General features: G+C 36.4%; 1 protein-coding gene across 2 annotated transcripts in view; it reads right to left on the bottom strand.

The window, feature by feature from the left end:
- SLC25A12 (solute carrier family 25 member 12) overlaps positions 1–24,880 on the bottom strand; it is a 90,894-nt gene that overhangs the window by 52,508 nt on the left and 13,506 nt on the right. Inside the window, exons 3-5 of one of the 2 annotated variants that reach the window (XM_029224943.1) lie at positions 19,053–19,195; positions 9,209–9,324; positions 989–1,128 (exon numbers count right to left, since the gene is read on the bottom strand). In XM_029224943.1, the coding sequence (XP_029080776.1) occupies positions 989–1,128; positions 9,209–9,324; positions 19,053–19,195 (399 nt within the window). Of the gene's footprint in view, positions 1–988; positions 1,129–4,520; positions 4,625–9,208; positions 9,325–19,052; positions 19,196–24,880 lie in introns of those variants that run through there. The other variant, XM_029224944.1, reaches the window with a different exon arrangement.

Genomic DNA, 24,880 nt, shown 5'->3' with positions numbered 1-24,880 from the left:
GAGCTAAGGAAAGGCAAGAATGGGGTGTTAGGGCTGCCCTGGTGGCACAGTGGTTGAGCGTCTGCCTGCCGATGCAGGGGACGTGGGTTCGTGCCCTGGTCCAGGAAGATCCCACATGCCGCGGAGTGGCTGGGCCCGTGAGCCATGTCCGCTGAGCCTGCGCGTCTGGAGCCTGTGCTCCGTGGAGGCCACAACAGTGAGAGGCCCACGTACGGCAAAAAAAAAAAAAAGAATGGGGTGTGACTGTTTAACTGGTACAGGGTTTTCGTCTGGGGTAATGAAAAGGTTTCAGAATTAGAGCTGGTGGTTGCACAACACTGTGAATGTACTAAATTGTGCACTTTCACATGGTTAATTTTATGTTAATTGAACTTTACCTCAAATTTTTTTAAAAAGAAAGCAAGCTCCTGGATTGCTCCAAGAGGATGAAATTGACCAAACACCTACTCTGTTTTAAACATATTAAAATGAGATTTTAGTAACTGAGGCCAAGTCTGAGAATGAATTGGCATTAATATACAGAAAATGAAATAATAAAAATTAGAATCGCTAAGAAAATCATTTTAGTCATGCACAGTGTTTACAAAATTGTGGTGATTCAAATATGATTACCGACCTAAGCAGAATCATGACATAATTATATGGAGGGAGGGGACAGAAAATGTCCAAGTCTGTGATAGAGAGGGAAAGGTGAAAAAGCTAGCTCCTAATCTTCCATAGTTCAAATTAAATAAAAAATACCTAAAAGTGAAAAATTAAAAAGTAGAAGTGCCAGCACATGTTTATTATTTAAAGCTATGAAAGTAAACACTGAAAGAAACAATTACGAGAATTTAAATAAGTTGCCTGTGGGAGTGAGAAATGAAAAATGGGGGTGAAATGCCACAGAGGATTGCTATTTTTTGTAATAAACCTAATAAAGCTAAAAGGGAAGGAGATGGAGGAGGAGTGGTATATATTTACGCTGGTTATGAAAAACTAAGCTCACCTGAAGAAACTGTGTGAATTCTGTGTAGTTAAGATGCTTCTTCCGATTATGCCCAAAATGCAGCCGGATAAATTCACAGTCCCAGTTAAAAGGGATATGGTGATGAATAGTAGTCTGCCCAAAAATTTCTTTGACATTTTCTTGAAAGGGAAAACAAAAATAAATAAATTATATCTGGAATAAGTAGTTTAGTCCACTGCAATGTTCCTACAGAAAGAAATTAAGAGAAATTTTAAAAGTCAATATTATCTGTTTCTACTAACATTAGCTGCAAAATTTTTTGTGCTCAGAAACCCATGCACAGGAGCACAATTGATACAAAATATAATTTTACAGTTAAGATTGTGTACCATTACATATAAGGCCATGAGATTCTTAATTTCTCTTGATTTAATTTTAATTAGAAAGTGATTTATATCTTGCATTATAAATGGCTGCTACTTTGCATTCCAGTATAAAATCAATAGTGTTTTCCCGGTTCCTCAAGGAGTCGAATTAAGTCCTTTATCAGAAGCATGAATACCTAAATTACAGTATAATGCAATATTTGTCATACTAAGTATGGCTTGATTGAGGCTTGATTATTACATTCACACTAGCCTGAATATGTCTATTGAAGATAGGTATAAGAAATACTATCAAAAGCATATCATTAGCTCAGCAGCAAGCACCTTATTAAAAGCTTCTGATATTGTCAAAAATATGGTCTTGACACAAAGCTACAAGATCCCCATAAAAACCATGATTATTAGTCTCAGCTATTAAAATATTTTAAGATAAGTGAAATTAGTGATTCACTTTTAAGTAAAGAAGGACTAAACACAGTATACTAACTTTTAGATAGGAACCAGTCACACTGTGTAATATACAACCAAAACGCTCTGACAGCTTGTCTTCATGCACTAACAAAGTCATTCACTTTCTTACACCATTCTACACTTACTATGAAAGTCAATTCACAAATGACTGGTACTTTAACAAGCATAGACTGGATAGACTAATTTAGAAGCTCATGCCAAAAAAAAAAAAATCGTTAACAAAGTTAAGAAAGCAGGAAGCCCGTTTTACTGCTGTCTTAACAAAATTATTTTCAAATTTAAGCCAATTATATTAGTGAAAGGATTTTACTATCTATAGCTATCAATTATACTAAAGAATTAGTAAATACAAGCTTAATGTTTTATAATCTCCAACTATGCTATTTTATCTAATTTCTGCAAATTCTTTGAGTAAGATATAAATCTCATATTGTAAATGGTTTAATGGATTCCCTTTAGTTTTAATATACTTTTTTTTTTTTTTTTGATAAAAGCATTGCTATGCTGGGGGAGCAGTAGGGAGTGTAAGAATCCTGAACTGGAAATCCTACCAGTCTGGACTCAACATGACAGCCCTGAATAGGTCACAGTGATTAGTCAGTTGGAAGGCGGCATTGGATGTCACTGGGGAGATGGGATTCTCATCTTTTCTTTCAAATGGAATGTAGCATTTATTTCTGGCCTAAATAGCAACAGTATTTCAGAGTTTTCAAATCATGTCAATTATTTTCATCTTCCATAAACACAAATTAAATATATGAGTTTTTGTTTCTGAAAGCAAAGAATTAATGCAATACAGCAAGTCATGGGATCCTAACCAACACAAAGGATTACCCTTGAATCTATATGAAACTTCAACAAGTTGTAAGATATGTTAAAGTTTACAAAATAATTAAAATAATAAGGATGGCAAAAAACTATTTAGAGTTAAAAGTATTATGGCCGTTTAGCAAAGATTTTTTTAGGATCCTCCTAATTCAATTAATTAGTTGCTTCTCTTTCCAAATTAATTAATTTGATTTCTTATTTTAAGTGTTAAACTAAGGGAATATGAAGAAATTAATGGAAAGCATATTAGGATAACTTAAATTACTACATATATTTAAGTAACATTAAGATAAATTATTAAAGGGAATGAGTTATTTTATAACCTTTATTTTAAAGGTCACAACTCCCAAAACTCAACTATTTGATAGGAAATATATGTATTGCTACCTAAATAAGTTTTATATAACAGTGGAATAAAACTGAATTCCCTTTGTATGACTGGAAAATATCAGAATCTAAAGTGCGAAACTATATCAAATAAAGCCAAAGATTCAAAAGCTTTCAAACTTATGAAAATTTAATGAACCATGAAAATTGTCTTCTATTATCACAAAAAGGATATTTATAAACCAAAATTACAATGTATAATTTACATTCAGAAAAATAGCTCTAAAATAAAAACTTTTAACTAAAATCCTATTTTGTAAACTACTTAGCAACCTTTAAATAAAATCTTACAATACCTTTGAAACAATTAAAATGATGGCTTAAATTACTCATAATAATTTCCCCAAATATAGAAGTGTCATTTTCCATGAACATTTGTTTAAACATTTCTCCCTTCACCCAAAGTGGTCAGTTGACAGCTTTGTATATGGTTTTATTATGACCATTATTATGTGCTGTTGTTTATTAACTACCCCCAGACACTTTTAATTATTTTAGCCATGTCACAGGCTACAAAATTTCAAACCTACTTTGGCACCTCTCCATATTCCACTTCCCTTCTGTTATTATTTCCACTACCAACTGCCTAAGGCTAAATCAGGAAGCTTACAGAAATAATTAGTACAACTATTGTTTTGAAGTCAAATTCATAATTACCACTTTACTTTTACCAGGATATGCTTATTTAAAAAAAAAAAAAGTTATACAAAAGCTCCAGAACTGGAGAGCTTATACTTGTGTGAGGCAATAGCCCAAAGAGCTGATGATCTTCTTATCTTACCCAGTTTTATCAGGTTCTGTGCGACATGAAAGGGAGCACCAATAATCTCAAATATACCCAATATATCTAACTGAAACTACATAGCAAGTTTCCCCCCAGAGAGAATCCCGTCTTTCCAGTGGCAAACAAGGGTCTTTAGCTCTCCAAGGAGTACTATTTCAGTGGCCACAGTTCTGGCTTGGATGAAAGGGATATGATAGTCACATCTTATTGGCAACAAGATCATGATCAAGTGTTTTATACTAGGTTGGCACTGCTAAGGGGAAATAGGAATCCATTTGTTTTCTGACATATAGAAAACAAAAGACCACTTTTTCACTTCCTGCAGAGCATGGGCTCATGAAAGAGATGGTTTATAATTCCTCTGAAAAGGGAACTGGGGCCAGATACAAAAGTAGCCTGTCATTATGTTCTATTTGCTTAAAGGAGAGGAGCACAATGAGTTGTCAGGAGGGCAGGTAATGGTGACAACTGTGATTAAGTAAAAATGTTCACAGACATATAACATTAGTCAGTTTAGCTGTATCAGTCACTTATGATGATTGCACTAGATGAAATACATCGAAGCATATATATTATGTAAATATGTCTTAACAGAAGTTTTAATTTCCCCAGCAGCCCACACTGTGTCTCCCCATCTCATCCACCCTCATCCCTCCCCTGGTCCTTATGGGAGCTTCCTACTGGTCTTTTTCACCTTTCTGCAGTACAAAATTACCTCTGACCGGGGCTGGCACTCTTCTCCAAGACTGCCGCCATGCCTGTTCCATGAATGAGCCTGGAAGGAGCTGCTGTACCAACGGTGTGGCCAGAGAACTCCTCCTGTAGGTATACAAGCCATCAGCCCTGTGACACAGCCCACCTACCATCAGCCCAAAGACATACTGATTCCAAGGATTCCAGCCCAGCAGGAGCCACTCCTTCCAACTTATAGGCTTGAGATCAAACATTTTTATTGTCAGGGGAAAAAAAAGTCCTCAATAGCTGAGTTTCACCTGCACAGTTCTTAAAGTGAAGTCAGAGGGGCTTTTAGAAGGACTCCCACCAGGAACAATGAATATCCTTGTGTATAACTGAACAAAAACAATGGCAAGACTTGCAGAAGTAAAGAGTTTCTCAGTGAGGGAAAACTTGGGGGGAAAGAAGAGGAACGACTAAGAAACTAAAAAAGAAAAAAAAGGAAAACAACAACAAAAAGATCAACAACAGGAGCTTGTAGAAGTCCCAGCCAACCCAGCATGTCAGGCCAGACTTCTAGGTTCTATTTCCAGGTGGCTCATTAGTTTCCGGGGTGACTCCTCTGTTTTACTGAGGGAAAAGTATTTCTATTAACCCTTTACCTACCTCCAAAAGGGACTACTGTACCATCAGTCAACAGAGTAGTCCTGCTGCCAAATATATGTAAAGGTCCACTTCTCAGGAAAAATGAGTTTACATTTAAAGAGCATCTATTACTATAGAAGCTAGATGCTTCAACAATCTATCACCAAATGGCATAAAAACAAGTAAAACCATGTTCTCTTTTTACCTCAAATTCTAAGCTACTCTATAGCCTTGAATATTAATGTGACCTTCTCTGCGATACCTGAAAGGAGTCTCAAAAAGTCTTCCTGATTTAATTTGAACACCCAAGTGAAGCTCTCATTCTTACCAAGTTAAACTAGGCATTTATTACCATTAGAATTTCATATTATACCATGTCTATAGCTTTGTTTCCACTGAGAGAGGATATGACATTTTTCATATCTAGACTTCCATCTCCTAACTCTTTTTAACAATAGCAGTGGTCATGCCTAAAACAGCCCAATCAGATTATTATTCCCTTTAGGGAAAAAGAGTCTGTTTTAGAGGCACAAATGGAACACATTTTTATTTGTTATACATAATGATGGTCAAACACGGTACAAAATTGAAAGGAATCCCTACTTTTTGAGGGTTCTACAGTCGGGGTAAAGATGTGCCCCTGGAAAAGTTTTCTTCAGAGAGTTCCCATTCCCAGGCAAACACTTTGGAACACAATGTTGATGAGATTTTTAATAGAAAATTTAGAATATATAACATTTATTAGTTAATAGGTAAGAGTGTTGTTGGGGTTTTTTTTTAGAATGATTACATCCTTGTTAAAGCAATAGGGTTTTTGGTTTTTTTTTTTAACTTGGGACAAATGCATGGCAACTATTGACAACACAATGTAGAATAGCTGGTTATCTAGGGTACGTCAATCTAATTCTATTGAGCAGAATATCCAGTACACTAGTGGACAACAGTGAGACCAAGGCAAGTTTACACAATATCTAGCACACACCAGTCATGCAATGTCCCCTATAAGGCTCATGCCACCAGGCAGAAACAGATATACAAGCCATTAAGTAATCATCCACAGCATGCATTAGAAGTTTTACTAAAAGAACACCAAAGAAGAAACAACTGATGATTTTATTCACTCTTTTAAAAACTCCAAAACCCTCTCTTGAGCTTGTACATTCTAAAATGGATGACCAAGGTCTCAATGTAAGTCCTCTCGCCCAGAGCAGAGGTATCTCTAATTAAAAAAAAAAAAACTTGTCCAGCATTCAAGTAAATGTTGTTCAATACTGATATATATAAATGTTTGCAAAGATACACACAATTTAAGTACACAATTTGATGTGTATAAAAAGCATATCTAAAAAAAAAGCATAGATGAGAATATACACAAGTACACAGATAACATCATCGTCATAGTCCATGAGATATACTGACGGCGTAATAGTCTTTCCCCACTCCATTACACCTTGCATCCAATAATCTCTCCCGCCTTTCTCTCCTGATGTGCACAAGAAAAATCTATACTTTAAATAAGCTCCAAACTAGAAAACATAAGGCCATCTGGTGAAAAGGCTTTAGAGTTAGAATGGATCTAAATTTTCCTTTTACCTAAACATACGTCTATAAATACATAAGCACAATTCATTTTATTAAGTGAGTACAAACATGAAAACTGACCTTTATCATAGATCCAAAATCCTATTAAAACAAACTCCAAGTTAATTATTTCCTTATGTTGAAATTCTGTAGTCTCGAATACAGCCTGAAATGAGTGGGCCTTAGAAATTTTGTTAAATGGCATCTGTAACAGTTTCAATGCTTTTCTTCTTTTCTTAAGAATATAAAATTAAAATTTTTCTCCTTCATTATGATTTTTTTCATTTTAGTTAAGAAAGTTTGTCTAAAAATGAATCCTCAGAATTCGGGATGTAGGGCAGGGAGGGGAAATGGTCAAGGTCCCCAGCAAATAGGTGAGCACCCTCAAGAGAACCATCCAGTTAGCCAGGGACCACAGGAACAATGTCGAAAGTGAGCTCAATTTTTTTCTCATTCCATAAGAATCTTCCTAACTCTAGATTATGGAGCAGCAGAATGAAGGATTCTGGAGGGCTTATATGCTCTTCAGTTCAGAACAGGTGCTATAAAAACTAAAATTGATTTGTTCTGCTTTTAATCCTAATTATATTTTCTTGAAATTTTAACTCATAAATCATAGTCTGAGGGAAAAACAAAAGATCTATAAAACGCTAAAGTTGGAGTCTAATAACTACAAGCTTTCATTTGCATGAAATAATGTGTGTATAAACCATTCAGCTACTTCCTACACATTTTAATCTGCTAATCAACAATGGCATGAGTCTCTATTGTTAGTCTGTTGAATAAACTGACTTGAGTGACTTATTTTTAAAATAGAAATTGGAAAAAGCAATCAAATGGAGTAGACACAAAGAATCATGATACCAAGGTAAAGGGGACCAAAAAAAATAGAATTTGGTTTTGGGAAATCTAATCCTTAAGAAATGGACACATGACGGAAGCACGGGTATACTGTCCCTAAGGCAGATATTTATATCAAGTTATTTCCCAAGCATCTGTGCATCACATTTGGAAATAAGGTATATGAACATGTGTGATACTTATAGAAAATGCAGCATTCTCAGCAGTACAGGGTTAATGCTGAATGATGAGATGATAAAGGCTTTATGCTTTAAACGATAAAATCTGGGTGTTTCTGAGGAAAATCAACATTCTTTAGGAGGCAGAATGGCCAGAGCTTGCTCCAAAGCAGAGAGAATGCCAAGATAAACACAGACACCTAAAGAGCTCTGCATAGGTATTTATTTGGGAAAATCTTCTGATAACAGAAGACAACTGGGTCAGTGGGCAGAAAGAAGGAAACAATCAATGCCAAGCTAGAACATGTGCCCACTAAGATGACAGCAAAGGCGCACTGGTCCTTTCAAATACCTGTATTTTCTCACCATTCTCACCATAGCAGCGATACATCTTCCTCTGGGTTTAACTAGAGGATATTTGTTTTATAACCAACACTACAGTGAATAAATATTTAGCGCTGTGGCTCAGGGGAAGCCTGATTTTCAAGAGTTTCCCTACCACATATTGATTCCAATTCACACCACTAAAGGGGTCCAAGTTGAGGTTTACAAGATGAAAAAGTTCTGGAGACCTGTTTCATTACAGTGTGAATATACTTAACACTACTGAACTGTACGCTTACAAATGGTTAAGATGCTAAGGTTTATGTTAGGTGTTGTTTTACCACAATAAAAAAAATCCAAATATTAAAAAAAAAAAGGGAGGAGTGCTCTAGGTCCTTGATAACACTACATTATTTTTATTGAAAAGCCTCTTGCAGGAAAAAATTAGCTGATACTCTTACTAAACACATACTAATTTCTGCAAGTAAGCCTCTTCAAAAAACTAATACATGGCTATAGATAGAAATCCTAGCTTGTATGCTTTGAGACATCCACAATGTGCTAGATTATGTGCCTACCAAAGGATTTAAATTGATTTCTACATCCAATTCAAATGGCAACTTTAATATTCTAGCCTTTTTGCCTAAAACCAAAAATCTAAAATGGGGGTTCAGAGAATGCTAACTATTCTTGCCTTAAGTCCCTCCTTCAGTTCCATTCTTAGGTGTTAAAATGACATAGCAGCAATTTTCCAAAGATGCTCCAGAGAAGCTCTGAACTCTCTACCCAAAAATTCCTGAAGGTATGAGATGATTACTCCACGTTGTTCAGTCTGTTTCATAAAAAATGTTGCCCAGGCTGGCCCAGAACAAGATAATTTTACACCACCTACTTTAGGAATGTGAAAGTGTCAGAGAGTCAATGAGTTGATGTAACAACATTCCTAAATTCCTTAATTTTTTGCAATAGTCTAATGCTTAAAAGAAAATAAAGCCATTTTAATTTTATCTATGTAAATCCTTTTAGGAAATTAATACTTCATTTTTTGACTAGCTCTTAAAATAAGCAGCAATCTATATGCAGTTACTAAATTTAGCAATTAAAAACTGAACCAGCCTCACTAACTTCACTTAAACATATAATCTTTTTTTTTTCTTACCAAATGTCACCTCTCCATTTCCACTCTTGTCAAACAATTGGAAAGCCACTATGAACATGGAATCTGGAGCACATAAAACAGATTCAAATGCCAAAAACTCTTGATAGGAGATCAACCTGGAATAAAATATAAAATATTATTGGCTGGTAACCTGCCTTTACAGTATGAATTGTAGCTCAGGGTAACCAAATAACTGATGAAGGGAAGTGTCTCTTTATAGTGGTATTCCAGATAAGAAAGAAAGAACGAATAATAGAATGTTACCATTTTGTAAACCCTTAACTCATTAATGGACCTGGGCAATAATCAATAGCCTCTAACATGGCAAGAAGAAAGAGACTAGACTGAAAATAATTGAACCTGAATCTGATCAAGTCTCTAGATCAGAGTTTCTAAAGCTTGGCCCCCAATCGTACCATTTGAAGCTGGATAACTCTTTGCTGTGGGGGCCTCCTGTGCATTCTATCATGATTAGCAGCATCACTGGCCTCTGCCCACTAGATGCCAATAGCACCTGCCCCACCGAGAACCACTTTAGATGTAATCAACAATTTACAGAAAAATACAAAGGACAAAGGAACATCTCAAATTAAACATTACCACAGAAACACAATCAGCAAAAATGCAGACTGTGGGAAACTACAGAGTGAACATTCTGTATATGCAAAAAAAAAAAAAAAAAAGAACTTTTAAAGAAGATATGGAGGAGAACCTCATTAAAGACCTAAGAGATGTAGCAATTAATTACAAAGATACAGATCTTATTTGGATTCTGTTTAAGCAAAGTAAAAAAAATTTTTTTTTTAGTTTATAAGAAAATCAGGAAATGGAAATACTGTTACAACACAAATGCTTGATGATATTAAGACATCAATGCTTTTGAGGAGGTTTTGTTTTGTTTTTGGTAATTTTTCTTATCTTCTAGAAATACACACTGAGATATCTACAGATGAAATATGTCACCTGGAATTTGCTTCAAAATACTCCAGAGGATGGAGGAATGGATGGAGGTGTAAGTGAAACAAATTTAACAATTATCTTAATAATTATTAAAAGTGGGTATATTTACTTCATTAAAGTGAACCCTAAGATTAACTGGGGACCTTGGTGATTATGATGTGTCAGTGCAGTTCATTCTTGGTTAAAAAAAAAGTCTTAAAAAAGAATTAACACTCAGGGTAGACATTTTTGGCAAAACTTTTGTTACACTTTTATATATGTATACATATTATATATGTGTGTGTGTTTGTTGGATTGTGATGTAAAATGTACTTTTTAGATCAAAAAAGTTTGCAGGCCACTGTGGTTAAATTATACTGGCAAATAAAAGCACAAACTAACCTCAAAAAAAGTGGGCGATGAGTATATTGCATTTATTATACTACTCTTTGTTTTATATATGTTTGAAATGTCAATAATAAAATTTTTAAAGGAAAATTCAAAACCAAAAGGAAGAAAACTAACTTATTTCATCCTATAATACTCAAGGTTGTGAAATTAGCCAGTGGCCAAAACTACACTGAAATTGCCTTCAGTGATCTTATGGAGTAGGCATATGCTAGTTTAGTCATCTTCCACAACAAATCTTGCTGCAAATATTTCATACCATGTTGCTGCTACTGATAGTGACTAGTATCCAAGTGACAGTATATATCCAAGAAATACATATAACAGTATATATCCAAGAAATTATACACACACACACCAGTAGTGCCACATTCTACTCTCAAATGGGCTGATTCGGACAATACATTTACAGTCACGCTATCCAAAGGAACAGACCTAATTCTTAATGTAGCTTCTAGGCCCACAGGATCTGACTTCTCCGTATCTCTTCCCTGCTCTCTGCACTCCAGGCCACTCATTTTAAGCTCCTAAAACAATCCATGCTCCTTCCACTCAGGTCCATCATTCAGCAATTCATTTTCCTTGGAATGATCCCACCATCTCCAAACTTCTGTCCATTAAATTTCCACCCAGTCTTTTTTTTTTTTAAATATTTATTTATTTATTTTTGGCTGTGTTGGGTCTTCGTTTCTGTGCGACAGCTTTCTCTAGTTGCGGCAAGCGGGGGCCACTCTTCATTGCGGTGCACGGGCCTCTCTTGTTGCGGAGCACAGGCTCAGTAGTTGCGGCTCACGGGCCCAGTTTCTCTGTGGCATGTGGGATCTTCCCAGACCAGGGCTCGAACCCGTGTCCCCTGCATTGGCAGGCAGATTCTCAACTACTGCGCCACCAGGGAAGCCCTGACCCCAGTCTTTACATAGCTCATCTCAAATATCATTTCCTCAAGAGAATCATCTTAAAGTCCCCAGATGACTTCACATCCCCTTCACACCTTACAGCAGTACTGTACTTTTTTAGCGCCCCTCACAGAATTCTTGTTAAAGTAATTATGTAACTCATTGTTTAAAGTCCAATTCCCCGTTAGAAGGTAGGCCTGTCAGAGCACAGGCTTGATTCAGGGTAGGAACTCATAAATCTTCTTGAATAAACCCAATTTAGAATACATGACTTTTTAGAGATACCTGTTTTCCAACACAGTATTAAGAAAGTGACTACATTTTACTTTTCATTTTATGCCCTCATTCATCTAAGACATATTTTACATTCAAAGTTACATTTTCTATTACTTAAAACATTTTGAAGTATGTTCAAATTACACAGATTACATTATATCCAAAGCAACGATGTACACTATGCCTTTGCCCTTTTTTGAGGGAAAGAAAGGCTTTGTGGTGGTAGTATTCAGGGCACTGAAGACTATGCCGTCACTGTGCCCACGCTGAAGAATCCTTGGTGAAATTAGGAGCTTGAGTGCCTAATGAATCCTGGGAGGAACAATCGAAACTGTTTATCAGGCCACATGTCATAACACACCTTATGCATTACTAAAAAATATAGTAAAACTCAAAAGTATGATTATCAGTACACAAATTTTAGGGTAGTAAAAAACAAAGAAGTAACAATATATCAGGTATCATCATGACTATGCACACACTCCTAAAAAGCAATGAGCAATATGTGGTTTTAAGCTCTGAACAAAACTAAAGATCAATGAGAATGTATAACACAAATACAATAGTGATCTAGGAAATGAGTTAGAGTAGACTTTCACTTTCTACATTATGTAATTCAGAAACATTTGAAATTTTTATATTTATAATAAAGAATTAGCATTATTTCTTCTGCTCATAACATTAATTTTAAAAATAAAAATTAAAAGTAGCTAGGCTGATTATAGGAGGGAAGAACAATGCCCAGCATCTTGGTTTTTCCAAAACAAGTCTCGGGAATTAGACATCAAAAATACAATTACCCTGAAATACAGAATATGTAGCTTTAAAGCATATTTCATGCTCAGTAGTAAAACCTTCTGTATTTATGAGAAGAGGTCAAAGACCTTTTCCTTAACTAGCAAAGGTCATAAATGGTTGGCTGGCAGACTGAATTTGGCCCACACGTATGTTTTCTTTAGCATGTAAAGCATTATGTTTTTAGTTAGGTTTGTTGCCAACATTAGGAAATCCTAAGATTTCACAAAACTATCCAGTTTTCTGGTTTCTCTTGATAAATTATGAACTTGGGCAACAGGTTTCTGGTTCCAAGCAGCACCAGCTTCCTGGAGCCTAGCAGAAGCTGCCTTCTTCAGAGAGACCAGGGCTTGCCAGTTATCTACACCTGCCCCTGCAGATTTGAGACTCTTGCAGCGTAGATTTCCAACTAAGTGCCATTTTGTTTAAAATATAAATTCTATGGACTTTATTAAATATCTATATTTTTATCTACCAGTATATTCAAAAAGGCAAATCATATATTCATGAAATTTAGAGCCAGAAGGACCCTTAGAAAATCTGAAGAAGTGATCTGTTCAAAGACATTCAGCAACCCAGTGGGCCACGTTGAAGACTCAACTCCTGCCTTCAATCCAGTGTTCACCATCCTGCCCTCCAATCCCAAATTTAAAGTTATAGTTGAAAAATAGAAAGGGTATCTGGTACCTATAGCAAGTAGAACATTATTATAATATTCAGCCAACCCTCAATACCCAGAGTTACCTTTGTTATACAATGATTTATTTAAAGAAAGAAAAGTCAATTAAGAAACACAAAAGCAACTTAAAAATAAGTCACTTCATATTATTCACCCTTAAAAAGGAACGAAATTCTGATACATCCTGCAACGTGAATGAATCTTTAAAACATTATGCTAAGTGAAATAAGCCAGATGCAAAAGAGCAAATATTGTATTTCACTTCACTTCACTGATGTGAAGTACCTAGAACAAATTCATAGAGACAGAAAGTAGAATAGTGGTTACCAGGAACTGGGTGTTGGGGGAGAATGGGGACTTGTTTAATGGGTATGAAGTTTCAGTATGGATGATGAAAAAGTTCTGGAGATGAACAGCGGTGACGATAGCACAACAATGTGAATGTACTTAATGCCACTGCACTGTACACTTAAAAATGGCTAAAATGGTAAATTTTATGTTATATATATTTTAATACAATAAAAAATAATAAGTCACATGGGGTTTCCCAGGTGTGCACGTTTGTCAAAACTCAGGAAATGTACCTTTAATATTTATATTTTTCACTGTGTGTAAATGTTACATCTAAAGAAAAAAACCTCAAAACAAATATTAAAATCTAGTTAATAATGTGCATGCTGAAATATTTAAGAAGTGTATCAATGTCTGCAATTTACTTGAAATGTGTAAAAAAAAAGACGGACTGATGTAAAGATAGACGATAGATACATGAAAAGAAGTAGAGAAAGATGTTAATGGTAGAATACATGTGGTGGGTATATGGGGTATTCACTGTAAAATTCTTTCAACTTTCCTGAATGTTTGAAATCTTTCATAATAAAATATTGGGAGGAAATGGGGAGTGGGGATAGGCCACTTATTCTCTCTGATATGCTCCTTATCTATTTTTAGTCCACAGGCATTTTATACCACATTGTAATGTAACAATACTTTTCAGAAAGCAAGAAACAGTCTGCTTATCTGGCAACATAAAGCAAACATGTTCCAGAATAATTTTTAAAGCTCTTTTTCCTTTATTCTGCCATGATTCTCCTATCTATAAAAAGAATCCGATCAAGACTTCAGCAAAACAAAGGCAAACCACAAGCCACTATCTGTGGAGTGAAGAAACCGTTGCTTACTTCACACTTTGATAAATAGTTTGTTTTCTTTTCTTTTTTTTTAAATTTATTTTTGGCTGCATTGGGTCTTCTTTGCTGCGCGTGGACTTTTCTCTAGTTGCTGTTGTCTTCGTTGTGGTGCATGGGCTTCTCATTGAGGTGGCTTCTCTTGTAGTGGAGCACGGGCTCTAGGCACGTGGGCTTCAGTAGTTGTGGCTCCCGGGCTCTAGAGCGCAGGCTCAGTAGTTGTGGCGCACGGGCTTAGCTGCTCCACAGCATGTGGGATCTTCCTGGACCAGGGCTCAAACCCATGTCCCCTGCATTGGCAGGCCGATTCTTAACCACTGCGCCACCAGGGGAGCCCATAGTTTGTTTTCTTTTAACGAGGATGAGGGGGCACCTTCACTTTTTACCCTACCTGCTGTTTGACTTTTTTCAAAGAACATGTATTCATTTTATAACTTTGAAATAATATATTTTATTAATTTGATGTTTTAAAATTTTCCTAAAGAGATCCTTTTTAATTTACTGAATGGAAACTAATAAAATTTCACAACATTAATATGATAATTTTGTAATTTTTAAAACAACCAAGATTTCCTCATTAAATGTTTTTCTATATGCATGTAGAATATTAAAGGAAAACACTTGTGAAAAAGAAAGGAAGGAAAACTAGAGTTTTCCACATTATAGGAGAATAGGGCCTCCTGATGAAATTCTGACTAGAGCTAAATATAGAAACTATGGTTCTAGAAGTTACAGTTTCAAACAAGAAACTGTCTACATATTTTAGATTAAATCACACAATAATGGTCCCTGAGATCTGCAATTAATGCACAAAATCATTTTGCTTTTCATTATACAGCCAGAACTTCAAAGTTTAAGCCACAATCTCACAAATAATGCTTGGCTAATGGCTTTTACTTTTAGATAACCCATCATGCTATCTATACTATACAATGCTGTTTCTACATGGCTCTCCAGAGCAAGCACCTGCATCAAAACACTCCTGCTTATTTTACTATCTGTTGGAGGAAAGGGAGCAGGGAAGAAGAGAAAGGGGGCAGTTTACATGCTAAGAAAACATGGAGGGTAAGGGCAGAGCATGGGGCCACATTTGACCACTCCCAAACCTCCTTTTCCGATACACTTAACTAAATCACTCAAACTTGTTTATGCTAGTTGTATTAACTGAGATTTGGCCTGGGGTAATTATAAACAATATTATGTGATTCTATTTCAAGTTATATATCTATAGGACTCATCATCAAAAAGTATAATAGAATCAAGGAATACCTCTTGGAGCTGGAAAAAAGATGGACCAACTGAACTATTCTAACTTTTCATCATTGCCCAGGGTAAAGGGGCGGGAAACAGAACAATGGGGAAAAGATAGTTTTTTTTAATTAAGAGAACTTAATCTTGTGTTATTGGGGAAGTCAATCAACCTCTCTGGAGCTCATTTTCCTTAAACGTTAAATGAGGAAGGGTTGGCTACTTGGAATAAGTTAAACATTATCAAAGCCTCTGATTTTCTTAAAAGTATTAAAGAAACTTTAACAATGATATTTAACTTTTTTTTAACATCTTTACTGGAGTATAATTGCTTTACAATGGTGTGTTAGTTTCTGCTTTATAACAAAGTGAATCAGTTATACATATACATATGTCCCCATACCTCTTCCCTCTTGTGTCTCCCTCCCTCCCACCCTCCCTATCCCACCCCTCTAGGTGGTCACAAAGCACCAAGCTGATCTCCCTGTGCTATGTGGCTGCTTCCCACTAGCTAGCTATTTTATGTTTGGTAGTGTATATATGTCCATGCCACTCTCTCACTTTGTCCCAGCTTACTCTTCCCCCTCCCCGTATCCTCAAGTCCATTCTCTAGTAGGTCTGTGTCTTTATTTCCGTCTTGCCCCTAGGTTCTTCATAACCTTTTTGAAGTCATAGACCCTTTTGAAAAACGTGTGATTTCTCCCCAGAAAAATGCAGATAAAAATTCACTCATTTCGCATTATATTTCAGCAAGTTCAGGAAACTCTGAAGACTATCCAAGAACGGGAGGTTAAGAATCACTGTGTTTCTAGGGCTTCCCTGGTGCCGCAGTGGATAAGAATCTGCCTGCCGATGCAGGGGACACAGGTTCGAGCCCTGGCCCGGGAGGATCCAACATGCTGCAGAGCAACTAAGCCCGTGTGCCACAACTACTGAGCCTGCGCTCTAGAGCCCACAGGCCACAACTACTGAGCCTGCGTGCTGCAACAACTGAAGCCCGCGCACCTAGAGCCCGTGCTCCGCAACAAAAGAAGCCACCACAATGAGAAGCCGGCGCACCGCAAAAAAGAGTAGCCCCCGCTCGCTGCAACTAGAAAAAGCCCATGCGCAGCAATGAAGAGCCAACGCAGCCAAAAAATTAATTAATTAATTAATTAAAAAAAGAAAAAAGAATCACTGTTTCTAGAAAATTCCGCCTTTCTCTGCTTTTAGAAATAATCTGTTTCATAAACATATATTTATCATATATTTATAATTTTTATGACCTAACTCTATGAATCAGATTTCCTACCCAATCTCAATCTGATTTATTCCAAGGAGAGAGGGGAAAAAGGAAGTTTAAGATGTTTTTAAAATTTGAAATAGAACAGATTTACCTTTTCGAAAGAGAAACAGTTTTTGATTTTTTTTTTTAAGTAAACACTATTCAACAGTATTAGATTCTTTACTAGCCAAACCCATTTTTGATCTATCCCACTCTGGCAACTTAAACACTTGATTACACTTGACCACACTTTAACAACACAACTGATTCTGGCAGAACCACATGAAGCTTCAAATAAGATAGACAAGTAGGATGGATCAGAGCAGACAGTCACAAAAGGAAGCATCTGAAAAGATATGGATATCTGAAAGCAAGTCTCAGGCCAAATTAATGACAATAAATACTCTAATAAAAGTTTCTAAAAGAGCTTTAATAAATTTGAAGAAGGAATTCTGATTATATGATTAATTTTTATATGCCTTACTGTCTAATCACTATTGAGAGACCCAATGACTGAATGGTCCACAGTAACTCAGCAGTTCATTTGACTTTTTTTAAGAGACCAGGCACAAAATGTATACAAGTTCCCCGATATCTGCCATTGATAAATTATACAAAATCTTTCCAAGATATAAAGTACTCATAGTAACTTTCATGCACTGTGCTAGATTCTATGAGAAAATACAAATGAATACAATAACCCAGGATTCAAAGAACTTAGAAACCAACACTTCTACTTTAACTATTACAACAGCCTTCTAAACGAATTTCACTGCATGCAAGTCTTGTCCTACTCTAACCTTCCATTTTTCTAAAATCTGATCGTATTTGTGATAACAGAAATAAGGTTTAAAGACTTAAAACTAGTTTTGCCTAGTTTTTCAAAGTTCTTCACACAAGCACCTCTACAGGTAGGGTAAAGAAACTGGGCCCTTGGAGGCCTGGGGCTGTAGCTTGGAACTCACAAAGCAAGGCATATAAATATTCCATTCCCTCCATAATACAGTCATACTTGATTTTAATATAAAAATGCTGTTTCCCCTTGATTTGAGTAAACTGACACTCTAGTAAGATACACCTTGTAACTTCTGTGACTGCACACATGTATACACTGCCAGGCTAAAAATACCTCCAAATCTGAGAGTCACAAGCCTACAGGATACAGTCAAAGCTTAGCACATGAGGTCCCCAGCTGCACTCCAACCGCTCCTCTGACAACAACAAAGTAATGCCACAGCCCCACCAAAGTACTTATAACACAACCTCCTCAATGTGTATGCAGCAGAGACATGCAAGTGGCCCTTGATGTTTCATGCCACTGTTGTTCCCTTTCCTGGAATTCTCCTCCCTATTTGTCCAACCACCAGCAAGCTCCTTTTTGTCTTGCCAGATTTCACTCAAGCATCACTTCTTCTAAGATGCTCTCCTGACCACCCAAAACATAGTTAACCATGCTTTCTTAGGCGTCCTTTGTATGTTTCATATGGTTCTACTATAACACCTTATTCCCAAAGTATTACTTTTTTTCTTTGTTTACTCATCCTCTTTCTCACTAAGCCATGAGCTTCTTCTTACGGTCAGGAACCTCATTTAATTTGTTTGTATTTCTAACGTCCAACAGTGCCTGGCAAATGGTGGTTGTTCAATAAATATTTGTCAGATAAATGAGTACACAGATAAATGAATAAATACCACTCTCTAAATTCTTCCCTGATTTATTTTTCTTCATAGCAGTTATAACCACCTAATGTTATAATTTACTTTAAAATTTTGTTTATTGGTTTTCTATGATTTATTCACTGATGGAATTCTAGTACTTAGAACACTGCCTAAAATATAGTAGGTACTCAATATTTACTGAATGAATGAATGAATGAAAGACACTTAGTTACCTGAAAACCATTCTGCTCAGATTATTCAATATAAAATACGGCTTTTGCATGTAATTTTTTTCAAAAAAAGAAAAAAAAGAAAGAAATGCTAGTATATTTGATAATGGCACTAAATAACAGTTTTTATAAACTTCTAAGAAAAGATACGGTTTATTAATATTAAAATTCCAGATGGTCATGGGTAAATTCATGGTTTTCCTATTTTTTAATATAATATGGAAGAACATTAGTTTTTTAAAAAAGTGCATAAAGGTTCTTACCCATCCTTAGTTTGATCAGCTACTCCTGCCAAGAGCTGCACGATCTTCGGATTGCTATTTGGATCATTATACAGTCCAAGATAGCGCTGGACAAAGTCTTCCGGGGTCATGTAATGTTCTCCATTGACCTCAGTAGTGGCATACTAAAAAATAAATAAATAATGTATACTTAAAATTAAAAGTATTCAATATCATTTCGTAGCCAACAAATGTTTTCTGAAAGGGTAAATTAAAGGCCAGTATCATAATCAAAATAAGAATAATAAATGCAGATTTTTCTCTGTATGGTCAAAAAACAAACACCCAGAGCCTGAGTCAAGAACATCAGTAAGGTACTGATACATGCTACAATATGGATGAACCTTGAAAATATTATAAGGTAAAGAAAACACACAAAATGCCACAAACCACATGATCCCATTGATATGAAGTGTCCACAACAGGCAAATTCAGAGCTTCAGAGAAAAGAGTAGTTGCCAGGAACTAGGAGGAGGGGTGAATGGAGAGTAACCACTTTACGTAGGGGGTTTTTCTTTGGGGGTGATAAAAATGGTCTGGAATTAGATACTGGTGATAGTTATACAACATTGTAAATAAACTAAAAAACACTGACTTGCATACTTTAAAATGGTAAATTTTATGTAATGACTTTTATGTCAATCAAATGTATGTGTAGATATATATGAAAAAATATGAGAAAGACGAAGAAAGGTGAAAGGGCAGCCAAGTGAGCAAGATGGAAAGTGAGAAGATAACATCTGGAGACTTCCTGCCTGCAAGAGTCGGGGGGTGGGGATGGGGACACAACCTGCCAAACCTTGAATGACAACAGCATAGCAAACAAGACCTGCCATCATAGGTACTCATTCTAAGTTCCAGGAGTGAGAAAAAACAAAAACATTCTGCCTTTTATGCCAATAATTTTAGAGAATAAAATAATAATAATACCTGCCTATCATATAAATGCCTCCTTATACATTCAGGGTTTTATGTACTATGGTGTGACCAAACATGAACAACCAAAGCCTTCATCTTTGGGTTGTAGTTGATCAATTTAGCTACTTCAGTCAACTATCAAAGTAGTAACATCAGAAAATTTGCCAGAATTGAGGAATACAAGGGCCCACTAGTGCCAAGCACGATAAATTCAAACAAACAAAACAAAAACCCACACCAGAGCCAGGCCCATCATCATAAAACTGCAGAACATCAGGATAAAGAGAAAATCTTAAAAGTTTTCAGAGAGAAAAAATAGGTCATATATAAAGAATTATGAATCATGGGCCTCAATGTTTCCCAACAGAAACAGTAGAAGCTTGAAGACATTGCAGTAAGGCACTGAAAATTCTAAGAGAAATGATTTCTCACCTAGAATTCTAAACTGAGTCAAACTTTCAACCAATTGTAAGAGTAGGTTAAAAGTACTTTGAGATATCCAGGTTCTCAAGGTTTTTTTTCTCCCTTTATGTACCCTTTTTCTCAGGAAGCTATGATAATTCGCTCCATCAAAAAGAGAGCATGGGGGTTCCCTGGTGGCACAGTGGTTGAGAGTCCGCCTGCCAATGCAGGGGACATGGGTTTGTGCCCCGGTCTGGGAAGATGCCACATGCCGCGGAGCAGCTGGGCCCGTGAGCCGTGGCCGCTGAGCCTGCGCGTCCGGAGCCTGTGCTCCGCAATGGGAGAGGCCACAGCAGTGAGAGGCCTGCGTACCGCAAAAAAAAAAAAAAAAGAGAGAGCATGGACCAAGTAAGAGAAAGACAGGGGATCCAGGAAACAGATAATCAAACCCAGTAAAGTGGCCAAGGGAAATCCCAGTACAACATTTTGCTGCAGGTCTCTGGAGTGCCATTCCTGGCTGGGGCAGACAGAGGGCTCCAAGAGGGCAAGCCACTAGGGAAACTGTAATGTCAGGGTATCCAAGGCATTTGGTACGTGGAAAATAACATAGGGAGGAGCTTAAATCTTTACGCAAATGCCCTCCTCTCAATGAGACCTACTCTTCATCAGCCTATTTCGCATCACCACCCATGCCTATATCATATTCCCAATTCCCCCAGGGTGCTCTGCTTTTTTTCCCCCTGGCACCTATCACCTTCTAACATACTATATATTTTACTTCTTTATTATGTTTACTGTATCTCCCAACTAGAATGTAAATAACACAAAAGAAGGAATTTTTGTCTAGTTTGTTCACTGATGTATCCCCAAGCACCAAGAATAATACCTGGCACATGGAGGGCACTCTAAACATTTGTTAATGAATTAGTACTTGGTACACAAATCACTAAGTAAATGAAAAGTTAGGTAATTTTTAACTCTATAAAAACATTAAATTATGAATAAGTACTTCTTTTGTATAAAAATAGAAAATATTATAATACATGACTTGGCTGAAAATAAACAGAACTTAGTCATAATAATGTAGATACCAAACATTAATTTAATAACAATTACAAATATGCTCATAAGAATGGAGGGAGAAGAATGGGGGAGGAAGTAGTATAAAGAAGCTAAGTCCTCATCTGCTATAAAAGAAAGTCAATAGTGTCTAGAAACAGCAGTATAGAAATATGAAGGGAAATATCAAAATGAATAGCTAGAAAAGTTACAAGAGCTTGCTTCTAGGAAACAAGATGAGGATGAGAAGGATAAGAGCAAAGGACGGTTGGTCTGCTTTTTGGTTAAGCATTTCAAATGTCCTCATTTGTGAATCTGTCTAAACCAAGCCACTAGCTCTTTCAATAAGGAGAGAGTTAAATTTTTAAATATTTCCTTGGTTGTACTCTGAAAAATACCCCATAGAGGCTATCACAACAAATGCTCTATCAGCCTGCACAAGAAGCAGCCCAAAGGTGGACACATTTTTACTAGCTGGTACTACCAAAAGCACCTAACTAATATCACCCCAAAATAAAGTCATGTTCTCTCTACATGCTATAAAAGTCATTCCTGAAAGGGTCCTGCGTTTATATCCTGGCTCTACCACTAACTCGCTGTGAGTCCTTCAACGATGCCATTCTCCTCCCAAGCCTCTAGATAAAACACGCATCTATAAAATGAAAACTAAATAATCTTTGAATTTTAAAACAATACACATGCAAACACAGGATAAAGAAAAAATAAACTGAATGGCATTGATAGTGATAGTGAGTGGATTCTACTAATTCTAATCAACTGCTTCTTCTCCTCCTTGAAGTTCTTCAATGTATAACATAACATTGTTATGCTATACATTGACATGTATACCCTGACATGTTTACCAAGATACGAAAACCACCAGAGTTAAGGACAGGCAGGAGTGGGGAAAGGCACAATGTCGGGGAGACTACTGCAACTGGAAAGAGGGATCAATACAAGGAAGTATAAAAATAGAATTTTAAGAGACTGACAAGTCAACAACTAACTAGAATGAGTGCCAAAGGTATGAGAAACATACACTGGGAACCAAAAAGAATGATTCATTTTGCGGATAGGTGGGAAGGGATTGGTGGGAAGGAAAAGAAAATAATGTTTAGAATAGGCCTTGAGAGTAAAACTTAATTTCAACTGCAAATGGAGAGAAGTATTTCAGGCTTAAAAAAAAAAGCAAACAAATACAGAAATTTAAAACATATATTTATTTCTTTTTGGGGGGAGGAGGAGTTAGTTGGAGAAAGAAATGGTAACAAAGAGAGGGTATACAAAGATATGTAGAAGAAAGTGAAGCTGAAAGGCAGTTTGAGACCAGATAGTGGAAGACTTGGAATGCTAAACTGAATAGTCTGTACTTTATCCTGGCCATGGGAAGCCACTGAAAATTTTATGACAGGAGAGAGACATGATCTGACCTGTGCTCTCTCTGGAGGCAAAGTAAAAGATGGACTGGAGAAGAGAGAAACTGACTAGGGGCAGGGAGACCAAGCAGTGGCTACTGCAACGATCCAGGTAAAAGAGATTGAGGCCTGAATAAAGGCAATGGGAGTGAAAATGCAAAACAATGGGGACTTTCACCCACTGCTAGCAGCTTTTTCTTTTATTTATGATTTTAATGCTGTCAATTCATACCATTCAAAATTCAAAAGGATATACAGTGAAAAGTCTTCCTCCCACCTCTGTCCCCAGTCACTCAATTCCTCACTCCAGGGGCAATCAATTTCTTGCATATGCTTCCAGAGATGTTCTGTGCATAAACAAGTAAATTTTATATATAGGAGATATATATATATATATATATATATATGCCAATATATATACATACAAATATGTACGTATGAATATTCTTATCCATTTCTTTTTTACACAAATGATAACATACTGTTTACATTGTTCTATACACCTTGCTTTTTCAAATTCAGGCCTTTTAAAAAGTGATTTAGGGCTTCCCTGGTGGCACAGTGGTTAAGAATCCGCCTGCCAATGCAGGGGGACATGGGTTCGAGCCCTGGCTCAGGAAGATCCCACATGCTGCGGAGCAACTAAGCCCGTGTGCCACAACTACTAAGCTTGTGCTCTAGAGCCTGTGAGCCACAACTACTGAGCCCATGTGCCACAACTACTGAAGCCTGTACGCCTAGAGCCCATGCTCCACAACAAGAGAAGCCACGACAATGAGAAGCCCGCGCACCGCAACCAAGAGTAGTCCCTGCTCACCGCAACTAGAGAAAGCCTGTGTGCAGCAGCAAAGACCCAACACAGCCATAAATAAATAAGTTTTTAAAAAGTGATTTAGCAATATATATGTACATACACACAAATATACATACATGTCATATATAAAGAACCATAGAAATGCTCATATTCTCTGACAAAGAATCCTGGGCCAACTTTTATGAGAAATTTAAAAGAATTAAGAACTAAATATAAAATAAGAAAATACAAGAGATGGGTTATGGTGATCTTTGTTCTCTCACTTCACAATTTGAGTGTTGCTTTCTTTAATTAGCAGATGTCAATTTTCAAAAGAAACAATATGAAAACATTTCAGAGTTAGTATTAACAAAATACAGCAACTAATTGTTCATTTCTTTTGTCACGGAGGTGCCTAATATCTAATACTAATACCTGAATTTGATTGCCAGGACTATCACCACTATATACACAGAACACAAACACACACACACACACACACACACACAGAATGTATACTGCACTTACTGAATCACCAGGATTTCACAACATTCTTGACTTTAAAACTATCAGGAAATAGAGCAGCCTTAGCACAAATCACCAAGGACACAGTGGCCAACAAGGAAAACAAATGCTTTTGTTGACATGTACTTGGAACAGGCTTTGCCAGTATCTTAGGTTATAAATGATGCCAGAGAATCACTTACCCTGAGGTATTTTGCTAGTGTTTTCCCCAACTCTCCTAGTCTATTTTAACTTGATTTTAACTGAAAGATAAAGTGCATAGCTCAGAGGAAAAAAACACAAGTCTTCTCACCTACAAGGAGTCAGTACTTGACTTCTGCAGGAGACAGTTAACTAATTAACTCATTAAATTAGAGACAATTACTTGGCAATGTCAGTGAGCCTGCTGCCTGAACAGACAAAACAGAAGAGGGAATTTAGAACTGAAACTAGAAATCTACTCACAGTCAAGAGACTAAAACATTTTAGGTATTATGTTAACAAAGAAAAGCAGGTACCTCAAAAACAAGTGATACGTTTAAACTGAAAAGTATTTTTTAAAAGAAGACTGACCTGTTTATTTTAAATAACTTCATTGCTTTCAACACTTATTTTAATTGACTGGATAATAATGTTTAAACAGACCAAAAAAAAAAAAAAAAAACATGGCCTAAAGTAACACATACAGCTAGAAATAGGAAAAGGCTAAGTGGCCTTAT

The sequence above is a fragment of the Monodon monoceros genome, unplaced genomic scaffold, assembly GCF_005190385.1.
Source record: "Monodon monoceros isolate NGI ecotype Baffin Bay Population unplaced genomic scaffold, NGI_Narwhal_1 Super_Scaffold_16, whole genome shotgun sequence".
NCBI classification, from domain to species: Eukaryota; Metazoa; Chordata; class Mammalia; order Artiodactyla; family Monodontidae; genus Monodon; species Monodon monoceros.
Note: the sequence above shows the minus strand (reverse complement) of the source record. Positions and strands in the feature narration are given on the sequence as shown.